Below are 18,787 nucleotides of genomic sequence, written 5' to 3' on the forward strand. Positions count from 1 at the left end.
CAACCTAACCAAAGAAATGTCCCGACAATTTCCTTTCATGTGTTCTACTGCAGGCTTTCTCACACGTTTCTATGAACATTTGTTTTGCTCCAGTTATTGACACCATCAAATTCAGTAAGCAAAGACAGAGCATTGCCAGTCCGTGCTCTGAACTACCTCTGCATCCATTAATTGTGTCTCCTACTGCCTATTCTTAACGTTAAGTTTGGGAAAGAGGAACTCAAAAGGTTCACTGGTGGCACCCATTAGGATCATCTACAGGAGTCAACAAATCCCTCGGTTTGTCTCTCCAGCAGCAGACTTTCGGATGGCAACCTCACTGTAAACTTTACAAGGGTCCTAGAAGCTTGCTATGAAAGCAGCCATTTCTCCTGCCTCAAACGTCCAACTGATTTGTTTATGTAGGATTTTTAACAACACTGGTATAGGGAGTGGGGAGTTGGTCATTCTTTCAAGCATAATATGAGTGATGTGTTTATACCCATGGATGCTTAATATTGTCTAAAAAGTCCTGCAAAAAGTCTGTTCTGTGCTCACAAATTTGGCCATCTCTAGGTGACACCAGACTTAGACTTTTTTCATCATATTTCCCTTGCCTCATTCATCAAAAGAAGAATAAAAACCCAAGTGTGTTGACTGTTGGAGATTTTGAACATGTACAAAAGAGATCAGAATGATCTATAAGATCGTCATCAGATGTACTAATGCTCCATCAATAAAGGTGCTTTCAAAAGCCTACGTTGGACTGTGACCAGCACTGCTACAAGTTAACCCATTAACAACAGAATATATTGCTTAGGCTCCCAGATATTCCTTGGGGACAGAATACACCTCTAGCTGTGGTTGGATAGAATGCTAATTCTAGGCAGCCTTGAGAAATGCAAGGCCTCCACTGAGCCCTAAATTCTAAAGACAGATTCTCAAGATGATGCCAGATTTTGTATCACTTTCCATGCTTAAAGATTTCTAGCTGATTGAGTTTGTTTCTGGGCCTCTTCAAGGCAAACTATTCAAAGTGTTGGGCTAATACTGGTGAAATCTTTTTTAGAAGAAAATATTCTAAATTTGCCAAAATAGCCACTAGGCGAAGTAGTTACTTACAAATGCTTATGTTGCATTCTGTGAATCCTCTATGTTCTCCTTAGCTCCTTTTACATCTTCAGGCCCCCTCTCCCAAGCTGTCTGCACATTGAGGGAGATTCCTTTTGAGTGTGCAAAGTTTGTAAAGGAACTGAGGACATTCTTTTTAGCTATAACTTCAGAGGGGCGGGGCTGGGGATCGTTGACTTTAACTGATGGCCATGTTATAATACATTTTTCTGAAGCCCCATTGTAGCACCATTGTGGCAGTTTCTGGGGGGGTGGGGATAGGGAATACATTAAACATCTTTTAAACCATTGTTTGTTATTGATTAAAGTCTAAAATTTGACCAGGTGTTTGGGTGACCCACTGGCACAAACGTGGTATGTCAACCTACCTGCAGTGATGGATTTTTGAAGTCTTTGGGGTCATTCAACAAAATATTTCCTTCAGATGTTATTTAGTAACCAATGTATTTATTTATTTTTATTTAGTATTATATAGTAGCACAATAGTCAACCTTTTAATACAGAGCAAATAATCTTTCCATCAGCAATCAATCCTGTAATCATATAATTCCATATTAAGCTACATTTAAGATTCTGAAAGAAAAACAGTATTCATTTATATCAAGTGTGTTTAAAACGTATTTTATACAGGTCCAACATTTTTTAAAGTACTAAATACAAGCATCACTGTTTCCACTTGCATAAAAATTTAGTGTTACTAAAATCTCCCGATTGCAAACCTAGAGCTAGAAAATAGTTCCATCTAATTGGAGCTAAGGAGGAGGATTCCAACAGCAAATGTTTAGCAGTGCATTGATCATCGCATAGTGTACAGAGTCTATGCTCTTTGAGAATATTATCCCATGCTCCTGTGACCTCTAGTGAAGTAGTAATCTTACATTTTACTTTAATGTATTCCCACACTGAGTAGTTCTATAGATAATTCATAATATATGTAGGGTTAGTAGTACAATTAGAAATGTACTGTGCAAATAACGTAGAGAGACTTTTTGTGGCAATCTCAACATATGATTTGTCCCAGCTATGTGTGAATATTATTTTGCGTACCTTTTTAAAAAAAAGATTGCGAGTCAAATAATACATTATCTGACAGCCACTTTGCCCATTGTACAAATTTACAATGTACCTTAATGCAAGTGCTTTCTTTCATTAAAGATGTGCGGGACTTGACTACATGCCATAAGAGTCTTTGTAGGGATGCAACAGTTGCATTATGTAGCTTACAATACAAAGTAAAACATCACAGCAACAGCTTGGCTCTGATACATATGATATCAAATTCTAAATCGAGGTATTCAGCAGGCGTAAACCTTGGAAGTCGAAGTAACCTCCTCAAAGACATGTGCTCTAAACTTCAGGTTCTTAGATTAGATTAATTGCCCAGATTTCTGCATCATATAATAAAACAGGAAGAATCTTTACCAAATAAAGCTTAATAATATTAATACCAACAGAGTATCCTCAACAGCGATGTGGGAATGCACCAATGTCACGAGTTACCTGGGGGAGCTTAACCTGCACATAATCTATATGGTCCTGCCAGTTTAGTCTCCTGTCAACCAAAATTCCCAAATAGCGGTAAACCTGAACCTCCTACACACTCACTTGATTAAGTTTCCAAACGTTGTTATTACACGGATGAACACCCTTGGACCTGAAGACCATGATATTAGTTTTCTCCCAACATTGACGTTAAGGGCATTATGATCAGCCTATTCTTTGAGCTTATTCAATGAGCACTGTAGTCCCATAGGACTCATTTATCTGGAAGGTATTTCTGGATTTAGATTGCCACCAGTATTGGTGGTGATACACCTTTTGGTACCAGGGTGAAGATAGCGGGTAGCAGATATATTAGTTGTTGTGTGGGGTAAAATGCTAATCACGACTTTTTTCATATAAAAACCGAAACAGAACAATACAGTTAGAAAGGATTTCATCAAATTGTACATGCCTGAAAGTACATACAGAAAATCTGTTAACCTTCAGAAGAACCCTACAGCATGTATAGGGGCAGGTCCCAAGAATAGTGCAACCTGTGCTAGACTCTAACTTTGTAAGGTATGATAGTGAATATGTAGAAGGTTGATGAGTATGGTTATGATAACCACAGCTGTAGGATTGCCCAGCATTGTGGTGGGGAGGATCCTCAGATGAGTGGCAAGGTTAGGTACTTTGAAAGCACACAGTGTTTTGGTAAGGAAAGGAAGGGTTGGGTACTAATCAACACTGTAAGAGGAGTAAACCAAGTGCTTGGAAAAGTTAGATAACATTGCATCCTCGTACCCAGTCTCCAATTATAGTGGTTCAGAATTAGGCATTAGAGAAAGACCAGACCACAAACATCATCCAATAGCAGCAAACACTGATAATAAACTTCCCCATTAGGAATGTTTGAAAATATTGTGCAACAATATTCTGACAGGTTTTATCCCCTACTAAATCATTTGTAGAAGCTCATGTTACTGTGTGGCCTTGTAAGAGAGAATAGATCCATCATATATGCACTGAACCGATAAAATCAACCACCTTATGACATGAAGCTTGTTTGAAAGGGTCAAATACTGCAGTGGTGGTTCATGTTCTGCTTGGCTTTCAGAGACCCATTTCTTCGAAGCATGTCAAAGCACGGCATGGCAGCATGAGCAAGTGCCTGACCTACTAAGAGAGCGAAAATGAAAAACCATTTGCATTCAACATGTTTTTTTCTTCTTCAGTAGAATGCAGTACTTTTTTCTTATGTTTCTCTTCTTTTTTATCCTCTCTCTCCTGTCTTTCTGTAATATTTTATTGATTTTTTTTGTTTACGAATTTTGATGTCTCTCTTTCTTCTCCCCCCCCCCATGTGGCTTTGTTTAATAATCCAAATCATTTTTTTGTTTATCTCCTTCGTGATGTCCCTCTTGCATGCTGTTCATTTTCTTTTTCTTTCCCATTTGGCTTCTCCAACCTCTCTCCTTTTCACAGCATTGGAACACGGGAGGTAGTCACCCAGAAGAACTTGAGTGGCCTGGTGCCCATCAGAGATTTCAGACTAGACCCTAGCCTTCTCTACTCCATTCCTTTACTCGCACTGAGCCCCAATTTACTGGTTGTGTGGCTGTTTCTCAGCTTAGCATTCCTGGTGGCTAAACTGCGTTGCAAGTGAAGAAGGCCTCAATAGAATAAAAAAAAAGAAAGCCATGTTGCAGTATACGCTCCTGCTGCTGGACAAACGAATGTGCCAAGGGACAATGATTTGACAGTAAATGATTATGCCTTACAATTTCATACTTCTGTTGACTAATCCTGTAAATACATGCCAGAAACCTTTACAGGGAAAACGTGTGCACACTGTCCAACCATGGGTATATTTGTGCTGCCCTGAGAAACCTGTCATTTTGCTATGCCTTCTGTTTCCGTCCACACACATGGTCCTCTCAGTGCCATTACCTCATTTCTCCTTCGAGGTTGACACCATTCCTTCCTGCTAAAAATGGCTCTTCTGCATCCTGTGCAAATCGTACCTCTTCCAAACAGAATCTGTAGTATATTTTATTTATTGTATGTGGTCCAAAGACAGGAGTTATGGCCTACAAGTATGTATATCTCCTTTTTCTGACATTTCGTAACTTGCTAAATTGTATATATATTTTTATTAGCAATGTTGGAAACATCATCAAATTGCAGGTGAGAGGATGTTTTTCTATGTAGCTCATGTATTTCAATGAATTGCTCCTCGCGCTTACTGCAAACTCAAGCCACCTGAGAGTGGGAAGGGTCTGTTTCCAGAAACATACTGTGTACCCTTGGCTTCCTCTATTTTCACCTCTGTCAAAAGATACAGCTTTCCAAAGTAACAAGAAGTGCACCAATGTCAACCAGAGATTTAGTTTTAGATTTGCGCATGTAGCTTTATATTTCTATGTGTGTATTTATATATATTTTTATGCTACAAGAAGATTTATTTGTTTGGACAGTTATGGGCAGGGGAATTGTATGGGGATATTGGGCATGATTAGATTAGGCAAAAGAAAGTGGGTGCAGGATGTGGAGTGGAAGGTAGCAAAGCTGCTAGCAATGTCTAATCCGTTTGTTCTTCCAAGCAACCACTTGTAATGTACACATGGATACCTTTCCTATGTCAAGACTACACTCTCAATAAAGCAATTATTGATTCCTTTGAAAAGAGCTGTAAGTGTGAAAATTATCTCCTGACAAAACCTACAGTATATACAGAAACACAAAAACTCCCCAAGAGCCAAACTAAAAAACTAAAAGCATGCTATGATGTTATCCTGTTTCTAGCAGTGTTAAAAATAGGTTATTTAGCATATAGTCTCCCTAAATCAAAAATAAGGGGGGGGGGGCAGTTATCATGTAGCTAGGATTTTTAGGTTGGAGAGAACCAAAAAAAGTTTAGAAATCTTAAGGTTCCGATGCTAGGTTTATTTGGACAATAAATGTTTTCATTTCTATCTTCCTAAACCGCAATGTTTACTTTCTCGGCATGCACTGAGTGGTAATTTGTGTTGATCCAGATAATCTGCGTTGTCTAAAACAGGTATTGTCCGAATAAAGGTATTACCTTTACTTCATCCTCTGTGATCTATGTTCAACACTTCAACACTTAAGACACAGAACTAAGAGAAATTTCAGAATCTTTAGTCTGAAAGTACAGTGGCCTTGTTGGTATTTGCAATAATCCTGTTACCCTTCCAGAACTGGCTAGACCGAACATTGCACATACACAAATGACACTTGTGAAATTTGTGCTTACAATAGTATGAAAAAATGTTCATTAAAAATGACATGGTCACCAATGAGTGTGCTACTTATTTCATATAGAGTTGCTGACAGTACTGAAATTGAAGCAGTGTGCTTTTACTATAGCATTTGAGGGTAAAAGTGTGAAAACCATGGCCATGTTAACGATCAGTTTCCATGCCCCTTTTTAAACTACAACCTTACTCTTTCTCGCCCAGTACTTCTGCTTTCGGTTTCCCAGCCCTTTAATCTCTTTGGGACATGTCTCGAGAATGTATCGCTCTGCTTTTCAGTTTAAGCTGTACATGCAGTGCTTGTCTTAGAGAACATTTGTAAAGCATCAACATCTCGTTAAAGGTATATCAAATGTGTGTATATCACGGATTTATTTCACTATGTAGCTCTGTGTTGTTTGGGTGCATGTTCTGCAAGCTTCCTCATAATGTCACACTTTGGTGCCTATCTGAGGGTACTGCTTTGTGATAGTGTGGGATCAGCAGAATACTTTAGAAACAAGAAATGTAGTTCAGCAACTTTATTATTTGTTGGCATCATTGAAAAGATGTCAGCCAATCCGGTGGCCAAGAATGGAGACTATACTATATGTTGAATCCCCATCCCATGAAAGCCACTGGAACCTCACCTACAGGTCTCCATGTTTCTCCCTGGACTGGACACCTTCTGCCAACATGTCCCCTCACTCGCTACAGTCAAACTGCACTCCGGCGCCCTTTGACATGGCTTCCCCAGCCCGAGCAGTCCATCTCTGCCACAAGGGTCCTAGAAAAGGGACTCTTTTTATAGGTCTGTAGCAGCCTTCATTGTCTTTTTTTAAATAAATGTGGTCCATGGAAAGCCACATTCCCTTTCGAAAAATGCCATTAGCGCCCCTGTTCAAATGCCTGGGATGCTAATTGCTACATGTAAATGGAGAGGGCATCACCGGTTAGTAACTGCCTAGGGCCTGGACCATTGACCTGACCCTGACCATTACCGGCTGGTAAAGCCCACTTCTTCACTGTAAATTGTTTAAATAGGCTGGGATAGATGGCCACCTGTTGAGAAAAGGAAAAAGATACCAAATAAGAATAATCTTTCTGAGTAGACTAATTCAACAGTGGTACAGGAAAAGATGTATGTCATAATCAGATGCTTGGTGTAAAACGATAGTGGGGATGAGGGGGGAAACCAAGGCGATTGCTGTCCCTGCGCTCATGCCGCTAGAGTTTTCCTGGAGGAGGACACTCCGCTTTGTGTAAGTTAGGGCGATCAGAATTATGTTTGGACACTAGGTCCTGTTAAAATAGTCCCCTTTACTGGTTGGGTTTCGCCTACATTCTACCCCTATTAAATGAAGTGGCCCCTTTTTTCTGTTCTAGTATTTAACCCTAGACCCTATAGATTTCTTACCAATTCTTATCCCGCAAAGAAGTAACCCCCCTGTATAGATGAACACATAGTTAGACATTAGGGCCCAGTCTGGGGAGAGCTAGAGTCCACCTAGAGAACTGGACAGGAAATGAAGAAGCTATTTACCTGTAACTCCTGTTCTCCAGCATTGGTATCTTTCATAGATACATATGCTGTTTGAATAGATTACAAAGCAGCACACATAAATGCCAACACTCACCTCGCACAAACAGATGGTGAAGTACCACTTGGCCGACCTCAGACTCCTCGGTGGAATCTCTGGCGGCACAGAAATACCTTGTAACGGTCTGAGCGGATGTAACGCTCACCTGATTCCCACGGAGGCGCTGGTCCCGGCTGAACTGTTATAGTCTCTTCAATTGAGAAGCGTAGAGCTCGGATGACTCTCTGGACTGGGCTTCCTCTTATTGACCGTCTTGCTTGCAGGGTAAGGTTTCTGCAGGCGGAAGAAAAAAGGGTTAATGACCGTTTGGCTGGACTTCCTCCTCACTAATCGCCAACTCTCCGAAAGTCCAATGTCCTGGTGAGCTCTCACCTTAGGCGTATAAATGCTGGGCTCTCATCCTGCGACTTATGCAGGGGTGCGTGGGTTCCAGTTACGTCACTGGAGGTTCTCAAAGTCTTTTGTGGCCTTAGAAGTGGCACAGGTGCTGAGATGCCAAAAGGTGATGCCGCCGTTACTGCACGAGCGGATGCCAGTAGGTATAAAGAGTTTATAGTCTTGAAGAGATGGGCACCTTTAATGAAGTCTTTGCATTGTCTTTTTCAGGTGCCTGGATGCTGAGGGCGTGGTCACTGAGAGCACGACACGTACGGTTGTACATAGGTATGGGAATTTCAATGACTCCTCAATAATGTCCCTTGTTTTCTGTTTTCAGGTCTTGAGATGTTGCGGGCGTTGTTCGTCCGTTGCCGTTGCACGTGCGAAGTACGTGAGTATAATGATCTGTGACCTTATTATAGCACCTCTAACAATGTTCTTTTCTTATTTGCAGGTGTCGGGACCTTGCGGGTGTTTTCCCAGTCGCGGATGCAGGTGGGGAAACACGTAAGTGTTAGGCTTTCTTGCAGTCTTTAATGGCACTTAAATAATGTCTTTTCTTGTTTTCAGGTGCCGGGCTGCTGCGGTTGAAGAGATCGTAATACGCGCACAAAAGCAGGTAAGAAAAGTAAATGCGGCCGCCTTCACCCGATTCCTACTTAACAATGTTCTTTGTCTTTACAGGTGCCGTTAGGCTGCTGAAGAGAAGGCCGCGAAGAATCCGTGAAAGCACAGATGGATCAGGTAAGCGAGCGCGGCTGCGAACGTGTTGCAACTTGCTAACCTTATGTTTCTTTTGCTTGCAGGTTCTGCCGGTGTCTGGATTCCTGGATGGTAAGTATAGTTCTCGTGTCTTTCTTCCACAGGTTGCTGAGCTCACACTGGAGATGTCACTGGAATGCTGGAGCTGACTCGGTGAGCGTCCTGCTGCAGATGCAGAATAACGCGAAGCACGTTTTCCTAATCGGGTGTGGTTTAAATAGTGTTGGAGTGATTGGGTGTCTTCTTCCTCAGCCTCGCCCAGGTAAAAGAGTTCCTGTGTTCCAGAGCAAAGGAGTGGCACCAGCCCCACCCAGGTAAGAAAATAGTCCCAGTTCAGGGAATAGTTCCTCCCAGCAGAAGGCTGGGGACTTCATCCTGCCAGCATTTGCAAAGGTGAGTATGCAGCATGGTCTGCTACAGGTAGGTCCACCCAAGCACCTTTGCAAGAATTATGAGCCCGGCGCCCCTGGCGCCGGGACTGAGGTTCCTTATGAGCCTGGCGCCAGAGGCGCCAGGACATGGTCCAAAGGGCCCCAATAGGGGTTTGCTGGAGCCGGGGACGAGGGTCGTGAGCCTGCTTCCGGGGATGCTGGGCTTGACTTGGCTTCTCGGGAGCAGTGCTCATGACAGCGGATTGCAGTGTGGCCGCCTGACAGATATAGCACCATTAAACATATGCTTTATTTATATTATGTTTACCATTCAGGATCCAAATAGTTAATGCGATCCTGAAGAAGGCAACAATGCACAAACAAATGTCATGCTGAAACGTCTTGCAAAAGGAAACTTAGGTCCCTTTAAGCGAGACAGTTTATTTGGAAAGTGTTTTTTCCTAATGTAATTTAAGACGTTAATTTAGTTAGAGACGTTGACCGCAGCATTGTGAATTGATTTTTATTATATTGTATTTCATTAGCAATTTATTTCTTGTTTTGTATTGTCTGTATTATGTTCATTCACTGCACGTTTTGCACACATTTAGCACTCAGCACCTTTATCCGTTGTTTGATTTGAGAGAATTCTAATATCAACATGTATTATCTTTAGTCAATTGACTGAGACTATATGCACAGCATATAGGTGAAAAATGGGAAAACATTTTTAGCATTTTATTTAGACCATTGGGGACCATTTCACGTGTTTTTCTCTACAGATATCCAGCAGCGGGACACCAAAGAAAAAGGTAGTGGTGGTAGAAACAGCCCTCAGAGAGTGCGCTTTTGGCTGACCCAGAAGGGGCCTGTTACTGTTAGCCATGTGATGATAGTCCGAGATGCAAGCAGACAGCCAACGGGAAATGGGAGGACTTGGATAGATCCCTTCCTATGGTCGAGGGATCGAATGCTGCAAAGAGTTGAGATGACTTGTGGAACTGTTTGGTGCAGGCGACATAGAACTTTAATGCTTGCGTCACATCCAAGGAATGCAAGGGGTATTCATCCAGACAAGAAGTAGAACTAAAGAAGACAGGCAAATCAAGGCTCTTTAAGATAGAAAGAAGAAGGAACTTTGGGCATGAAAGTTGGATTTGTGTGAAGGAACACCCTGGATTTATGAAATACCAAATGGGGAGACTTGCACAACAAAGCCTGGATTCCACCTACCCTTCTGGCGATGGCGACCAAAAAGGCAGTCTTCCATGGTAACAATTTAAGACTGGTCTTGTGTAAGATTTTTAAGGCAGGGCCCATCAATCTGGGAGAACCACATTCAACTCCCAAAGAGGAGCCGGTGCCCACACTGGTGGGAAGGTTCCCGAACAGTCCTGTGAGGTATTCCTTAGCTAGTCTGTTAGTCCAAAATGATGGCGCATCGGAGGAGCGTGTAAACCTCGAAATCATAGCAAGATGGACCTTTATCAAGGAATGTGCAAGCACACTACGGGCCATAGACAGAAGGTACGGCAAGATGCCATGAGCCTGCAAGGCGAAGGGAATCAATCTCCTTGGTCCTATAATAAACTGTGAAATGTTTCCCGTCGATGCAGTAAAGAGGACTGGGGAGTGGTGACGCTGGGCAGTCAAGGGAGCGCATCCTCTCGGGGCCACGCCCCCAAAAAAGTAGAAGACAATTTTTCTGGTGAAAAATGTTCAGTTGCCTGTTCATAGCGAGGGACGCCCATACAGTATGGAGGAAAGGGGATGGGATGTAGGAGTATGGGAGTGTTTAACAACCTTGTTGGTAGAAACCGAGCCTCCAGGGGCTGCGGTATGCCTTGTGGTAGTACTCCGGATATTTACAGGTAAAACTGGGAACGATTGGGCACCTGTTTCTAACACCTCTCCTGAGACCCATCACAAGCCCACTCTCTGAAGTGGAAAAGCAGTGCTGCAAGCAATCAGGAGTCGAATTTGCGGGGCAAGCTTCATCCATCCTCTACCTGCCTGGTCTTACACCCCCCCTACCCCAGGGCGCAGAGGTCCACTGCAGCGTTGGGAGCCTCGCCTCAGGCCTGCTGACCCCACACTAGCTGGTCTGGCTCCAACTGGACACCTCAGTGGGAGCGCTGTGAACCATCAGGAGTCCAGCTGGTGGAGCAAACTCCATCGGTCCTCCTCATGCAGTGAGCATCACCGACCCTGAGGGATGCCAGAGCTGAAAGGCTTTCTAGAGCCCGGGCATGGCAGGCATGCCCACACTAGCCTAAGCTCCTGCGTACAACGCCTTGGGCACCTCTGACCACGGCATGACCCGTGCTGCCCTGGTCCATATCCTCCAGTGGCACCAAATCCGGGCCATGGCCAAGCAGGGGAAGCATAGCAAGCCCACTGACATCATCCCCCAGATGAATGCTGCTCTGGAAAAAAAAGAACGAACATAGAATTGAGGTGCAGGTACACACACCGGATTGTCAGACCCACCAGATGGAGAAGCTCGCCACCAAACAAGATCTGGCTCTTCTCCTGCAGGAGATTACAACTGAGAGCCACTGAAGCACAGTGGAGCTGAGCCAGAAAATCTCAACTTTAGACTACTGGTTTCTTGGCCTGGAATATCAGGTGAATGACTTGGAGGACTCATCAAGAGGGTCGAAGCCCTGGAATAATCACCCGAACAACTTCAAGCTAAACACACAGACCTGGAGAATAATATTCGGGTCCTAGGCATTCAAATTCGCATCCCAGATGCTCAGCTCACAACCTTTGCATAGTTGTCTTCAGATCAATCCTATCTCTCCCAGATGATGAACCTATTGTGCTAGACCGCACTCACAGGGTGTACTCCACCTCCCAGAAGTCTAAAAGCCTAGCTCCCCATCATCCTCAACAGGGTACACTATTTTAAGGTCAAGGAGAAAATCTTGAAACTGTCACAGCCCAAGCGGGAACTGTTTTACAAAGATACCAGGATCAAACTATTCCAGGACTTGGCCCCCCTCTACACTAGCAAAGCACTGCACTTTCAAGCAAGTAACTGCCTGGCTCAGCGACAGAAACATTAGATACCACTGGGGCTTCTCTTGCTCCCTTGTCTACACCTTGAATAAGAAGCCATGGACCATGTGCGACCCGAGCGACGCAGTGTTCCTACTGAGCCCCGACCGGTCGACTTCCCTGGAGCCGTTTTAAAAAGACACGGAGGCCCCATCTCAAATCATGAAGGCCAGAAAAAACCCATGAGCCCTGGGTGGCCCCTAGCGCTCCCCAGAAGAAGCAAACGTCACAGTTCCACTGGGAGGATGTTTCCCCCCGACTCCCATCCAGCGTGACGTTCCACCTACCATATGTCTCACATTCAGGCTAAGCATACAGGCTCCTGGGGGTCTCTAACACACCCACATTGTTCCCCAGCAGTTTCTTGTTAAGTTAAATTACTCCATAGGTTTACAGTTGCAGTTATCCAAAGTGCGCCTTAACAAATGCCCCTCTCGCTCATTGCGCTGTTGCAATGGTTTACCTTTGACCAGACATGGACCTTCCTGAGCTTATTGGTCAAGATTAGCATGCACATTTTTGCTTATTGTATTATCCCCCATCTCCTGCTAAGAAACTCACTCACACAAGATCCACATCAACCGGTATAGTGCTTGATCCACATCAACAGGCATAGCGCTTGTCCCTAGTACCTGCATGCATCCCTATGTGTGTGACTATTGACCCGGGAAACTCACCCTCCATCCTGATAACCACCCTAAACGTTCAGTGTCCACATTTGCCCAAATAGCTGGGGGTGTCGCTCTTATCCAGGAAACACACCTACTGCAAGGCCCCTCTTAACCACGTTTCCTACCCACAACAATTCTTTCCATTCCAGATCTCCATAAAAAAAAGGGTCACAATCCCTATTTTCAAAGAGCTCCCCTTCATCAAGCACTAGACTAGGTGGACGTTTCATTCTGATTAAGGGTGGCCTGTGTGTTCACAGGGTTACCCTTGCCTCCATCTATGCCCGCAACGAGGCGCAAGGCTCATCCTTTAAAATGCTGAGACCGATCCTTTCCGAGTTTGCGGAAGGTTAGATCGTGGGTGAGGATTTCCATGCCATGTCAGATCCGCCCCTGGATAAATCCTTGGCGCCACCTCAGTCAGGTCAGACTACTGTAATGCCCTTGTCCTCTTGTACATTTCCGGTAAGTAAATATAGTGGACTCCTGGCAAGTCCTGCAACCAGAGGAACGTGACTACTTTTCTCACGTCTACAGGGGTCACTCATGTCTACACTTGCTGCTTGGATCCCTGATTCTAATCCCCTCCTTTGCAGGGTTTGAAATTGGGATTGGGCACCCGTCCGACAACTTCCCAGTCTCTGCAGTCCGACTATCACCTGTCCCCAGGCCTCCATGACAATTCAAGGAAACCCTTCTTCAAGACCCTCCATTCATGCAGAAGTGGATTCCCTTATTGTCCAATATTACGAGGACAATGCCACTCTTGGTATATCCTGGAACACCCTATGGGACACTTTTTAAAAAATATATTTTTTTATTGAGATCGGTAGGCAAACAAATGACAATCTTTTCTCATACGGGGTGAGGCCCCAACACGATCAAAAGAGTTTTGCATTTTTGTTCTTCAAAACAAAGTAATAAAACGCCTTCTCCCTCCTCTACCTCCCCCCTCCCCTCACGACTCAGGGCATTCATCAACTGATGAGGTCATCTGTACAGATGATAATCTTTCGATGTTGGAGTGACATCAGGTTGTTGGCGTATGTCCTTCTTACACGCAGATCGCTTTAATCTCTAGAATAGCGTGTTATTTTGTTCGCAGGGGTCCGGAAGTGTTTAAGGCATAGTGCGGGTGTGCCCTACTTTTTATGGTGGGTGTTCATGCTTAACTCTGTTGTGGGGATGCTTGCAGCTCTATCGTTTGATTCCCAGTATTCTAAGAAGGGGAGCTATTGCATGTCGATGTGCGCATGAGTTTCCATAAGGGCTGCGGTCAGGCTCTCCATCTCGTAAACAGCTTTGGCCTTGCGCAGCCAGTCTTTTTTTGAGGACAATGTCGCTCCTTTCCATTTTACGGTCGTACATATGCGTGCTGCAAGGAGCAGGTTTCTGGGCATGTGGGGGAGAACCAAGTATCGTTCTTCAATCTTCTCAACACCGAACAGGACCAGGGTCATTTCTCTAGTGATGCCATTTATTTCTCTAATCCAACCTAGGATCTCTTTCCAGTAGGTCTATGTGCTGGGGCAGTCCCGCCACTGGTGCCAGTATGTACTGATTTGCGTGCACCCCCTCCAACAGTATGGGCTTGAGCCAGTGTACATTTTGGCTAGGCGATGCAGAGTGAGGTGCCACTGTGTGTTTATCCTACAGTTATGCATTTATATTGGACTGCAATGGACGATTTCCAAACCGCTCGGTATATCGCTGCCCACCCTTCCTGATTATTTTCTAATCCTACAGCTTTATCCCATTGTACCTGAGTGCGGGGGATTGGCAGGTGGCCTCTCTCTATCAAGACTCGGTACATTCTAGCGATCAGCCCTTTTGTTCCCGCCTGTGTGTTTAGTATGTTCTCAAAGGGGGTGAGGGGCCACTGTAGGTGAGTTCTCCACTGCGGGTTTGTTAGGACCCCTTTCAGCTGTAGGTAGGGGAGTGGTTTGATTTTCAGACCCTGCTGTGCCTCCTCTAGCTCCTCTCTGGAAAGGAGGGCTCTCTATTTCCACATCTAGCCCACCCTGATTAGCCCTTGTTCGTATTGAGGTTGGAAGCAGATGGGGTCTATGAGAAGGTCTCTAATCAGGGGAGGGGGGGCCCAGATACAACTACGTGGTGATGGCCAGGTTGTGATTCCAGACAGGCTTGGGTTGGCTTTTTTCCATATTGACCATAGTACTCCAAAAACTGGATGTTCTAGTGCTTTGCACGGGATCGATTTTTGAGGGGCCCAGAAGGGCCTCCTGAAGTCTCCCGAGGTGACTGGGGAGAAATAACCATTCTCTAGGTGGACCCATGGTTTGTCTTTGGTTCCTCGAATATGGTCCCCTAGTACTCGGAGCTGAGCCACTCAATAATATTCCTGGAAGTCAGGGTATGCCAGGCCACCCTTTTCTTTTGGGAGGATCAGCGTGCTATATGTAATCCGTGGTTGTTTTAATTCCCACAAGAATGCAAGCAGGATACTCTTGATTTCAGAGAGGAAAGAGTCTGGCAGGGCGATCTGGAGAGATTGGAACAAGAAAAGGAGACTCAGCAAGGCGTTCATCTTCACAGCAGTGAACCTGCCTGCCCATGAAAGATTTAATTTGACCCAATTCTCTGTGTCCCGTTTGTTTGTAACCAGAGCAGTTTGTAATTTGTCGAGTACAAATCATTCAGATGCTTTGTTACGGTTATACCAAGGTATTTGGTATTTAATGTGATTGATCGCCACCTTTAGGCCCCAGTTCTCAGGGTCCGACTCCGAAGGAATGGCCCCATCCTTTAATGGCATATCCACCGTTTTATTTCGATTGATACGGAAGCCTGAGAGTGTACCGTATTCCTCCATCTTGGCCAGGAGTGCTGGGATGGATAGTGAAGGGTGAGTTATGTAAACCAGGGTATCGTCCGCAAATAAGGCTAGTTTGTATTCTTTGCAAAATTTTCGAAAACCATGTATGGTAGGTTCAATTAGAATAATCTGGGCCAGGGATTCCATTACTAGGACGAAAATCAGAGGTGAAAGGGGTTAGCCCTGTCTGGTACCTCTTGATAGCTCGAACGGAGGGGACGCTATGCCATTAACCACAACTCTTGCCCTGGTGTTTTTGTATAATGCTTGTGCCCCTTGAATCCACCCAGGTCCGAGGCCTGCTTTTCTTAGAACGTGGGTTATAAAGTGCCACTCCACTCGGTCGAACGCTTTTTCTGTGTCAACCGATATGAGCATGGGGTCTACCTCTCCCGGCTCAAATGATTCCATTATGTCAAGAGTTTTGCAGATATTGTCTGTGCCCCATCTGTCCTTCACATATCCCAACTGATCGTTGTGAATCAGGAGAGGCAGAACCCCACTCAATCTGTTGACCAAAATACTTGCATATATTTTTGCATCCACGTTCAATAATGAAATGGGCCTATACGAGCCACAGTCTAGTTTGTCTCTACCTTCTTTGGGTATTACGATTATTCTGGCTTTGGGGAAAGAGGGAGGGGCTTGTCCCAACATCATAATCTCGTTAAACAGAAGGGTTAAGAATGGGGCGAGAGCGCTTTTCATCCTTTTATAGTAAGTTGGGGTAAAACCACCCTGACCTGGGGCGGAGTCTGCTTGTAAGTGGGAGATAGCGTGGACTACTTCTTCCGCCGTGATGGGTGTGTTGAGCTTATCGCGGTCTGAGGATTGAATCGAAGGGAACGTGACCTGGGCCATGAATTCCGCTATACTCTCACTCAGAGGCGTATTGTTCTGCATAGAATTGAGCGAAGCGGGCTGTTATTTCTTTTGGGTCGTTTACGGAGGTCCCTGACAGGGAGTTTATCGTATGTACTGCTCTTTCCGCTCGTTGTTTTCTTAGTCTGGAGGCTAGTAATGTGTGAGCGTGTCCCTATTCTCATAGTATTGTTGCTTAAAAAAACGTAGGTGGGCCAGTGCTTTCCCTTACCAGATTTCTTTGAGCTCCTGCCTAAGCTTCCTTGTTTCTGCCAGTACTTCAGCAGTGTTGTTTTTTAGGGCTGATTCTTTTTTGCATATTATTTTTGTTCTACTGGGCTTCTTTAAGTTGTCTGAGTCTTTTAACTGATGCTCCTTGAGCTATTATGAGCTCTCTTATCATGGCCTTTGCTGCTTCCCATATGGTGGCCCGGGGGAGATCTCCTTTATCATTTATTTTGAAGAAATCTCTCATTTCTGTGTCTAAGGATTCCCTAAAGAGCCTATCCCTGAAGAGTGCGTCATTACATACCCAGCGCCTGTCTATCTGTTGGCTAGGGCCTACGTCCAGTCCCACCACGACCATGTCGTGGTCCGACCATCCTACTAGCTCTATTGTGGCGCTCTTCAAGTATTGTTCAAGGTCTCCTTCCAGAAAGATATGATCAATGCGGGGAAAAGTGTTGTGCACAGGGGAGAAAAAGGTGTATGATTTAACCTGTGGGTGTTGCACTCTCCAAGCATCTATTAGCAAATGTTCTCTAATAAGATTTCGGAGCGACCCTGTGTCCCGGGGTCATTGGGGGGGGGGGCTGCTCCCTCTCTGTAGGATTTCAAGTCCAGTGTTGGATTCATGACTAGTAGGTAACATAGGGCCACACAACGGGTGTCTCCCTTTGGACCTTATTATATCAACCATAAAACTGTGCAACTAATAACAGATCAGAATGCATCATGACCACATTGGTTACTGCCCAGCCCGGCAAGTAGCGCAAGTTAGTGCCCAGAGAACAACCTCCCTGAGTGAAGGTCGTACTCAGTTGTTCTTCCATATATAGCATTTATCTCTGAGCCTCCCCTTCCTTCATGTTAACTTTGTCAGTGCTTCTGGAACTTTATTTGTTCAGGTTCTTTCGTGGCGTGGTCCAATCTCTTAAATGTCCTTGTACCCTTGGATCTGCCCCTCTGTGGCCGGGGTCCTAATGGTCTTTGTGCTGGTTCTGATGAGGACGGCATTTCTTCTGCGTCTACTGAGCCTTCTTTTCCTCTTAACTCATGCACGATGTGTGCCGCTTCTTCCCTTGAGACGACTCTGTATTCTTCATTGGCATAGTTGAAGGTGAGCGCAAAGGGTTAGCGCCATCTGTATCTAGTGTCGTGTTCACTCAGACACGATGTTAGGGGGCGGCAGACGCGTGTTTGGGCTAGTGTGGCGACTGACACATCTTGGAATAGTTTGACCCTGGATTCGAATTTTATGACTTCAAGCGCTCTTGCCCGTTGCACAATTTCCGCTTTGTGCCTGTAGTGATGGCAATTTTCCAAGATTGATCTTGGGCCACCTGGTGCTCCGCCTGCTCAGTGGATCCTGTCAAATTCGAGCTCGGGATTTGGGGTGAGGAGAAGAGCAAATTCACCAATGCTTTCACCTTTCTCTCAAGGCTTGCCTGGGTTTCATTTGCGTTCTCTTTAAAGTCTTTGAATACTAATGTTTGTTCTTCTCTCTCTGTTTTCTAGGTCATCAACCTTTGCCTCCAGGTCAACATTTCTTTGCTCCAGATCTAGCAGACGCCTCTCCATTTTCATTTCCAGGATGTCTGCGGACTGCTGGTTATTCTCCAGGGCTTCCACTTTGTCTTCTACTTTATGTACTCTTTCTTGGAGAGCGTTGACAGTGGACCCCATATTGTTGCTGAGAGAGCGGATTTCATCAAGCAGGAGGCGCACGTCTGCCTTCGTAGAGGCTTCATGGTCTGCGCCTGGAATAAGTGAGGCCTCTTGAAGTTGAGACGTTGCTATGTTGATGCTTCCTCTCCAGAAAGTTTGCAATCGCGAGGCAGTGGCGGGGTCTAATCCTCTTTGCATATGCACTTAGTTGCGCATGTATCCTTTCTGCGGTGTGAGGATTGTCTTTATATTTTGACTTTCCTCTGTGGAGTGGGGGGTGGAGTGGCTGCGTGGGCGCCATTTCTCTACAGAGCCAGGAGGTATTGTGACCGTGGCTTTCTGGACACTGTTTATTTTTCCACGCATTATTAAGATTCCTGGTCTGGAATGCTGACGGTTTTGTGCTTAGTTTGATTTTGTCAGCGAATGGGAGGGGGTGTGGGGCGGGGGGTGGTTCCGCGCCCCTCAGTCTTTGTCGGCAGAAATCACATCTGGGAGAGGGGGAGGA

At 44.9% G+C, this 18,787-nt stretch overlaps 1 protein-coding gene across 16 annotated transcripts in view; it reads left to right on the forward strand.

Annotated features, from left to right (window-relative positions):
- The window catches only part of INPP4A (inositol polyphosphate-4-phosphatase type I A), a 2,396,889-nt gene that overhangs the window by 2,318,178 nt on the left and 59,924 nt on the right, over positions 1-18,787 (forward strand). For 12 of the 16 annotated variants that reach the window (XM_069636670.1, XM_069636669.1, XM_069636663.1 and 9 more), the window contains one exon: positions 4,078-5,610. The exons of the other annotated variants lie outside the window; for them this stretch is intronic. In XM_069636670.1, coding sequence (XP_069492771.1) covers positions 4,078-4,258 — 181 coding nt within the window. In that variant the 3' untranslated portion in view covers positions 4,259-5,610. Of the gene's footprint in view, positions 1-4,077; positions 5,611-18,787 lie in introns of those variants that run through there. 16 annotated transcript variants of the gene reach the window in all.

Source organism: Ambystoma mexicanum, chromosome 7p, assembly GCF_040938575.1.
Source record: "Ambystoma mexicanum isolate Mex_15411 chromosome 7p, UKY_AmexF1_1, whole genome shotgun sequence".
NCBI lineage: Eukaryota > Metazoa > Chordata > Amphibia > Caudata > Ambystomatidae > Ambystoma > Ambystoma mexicanum.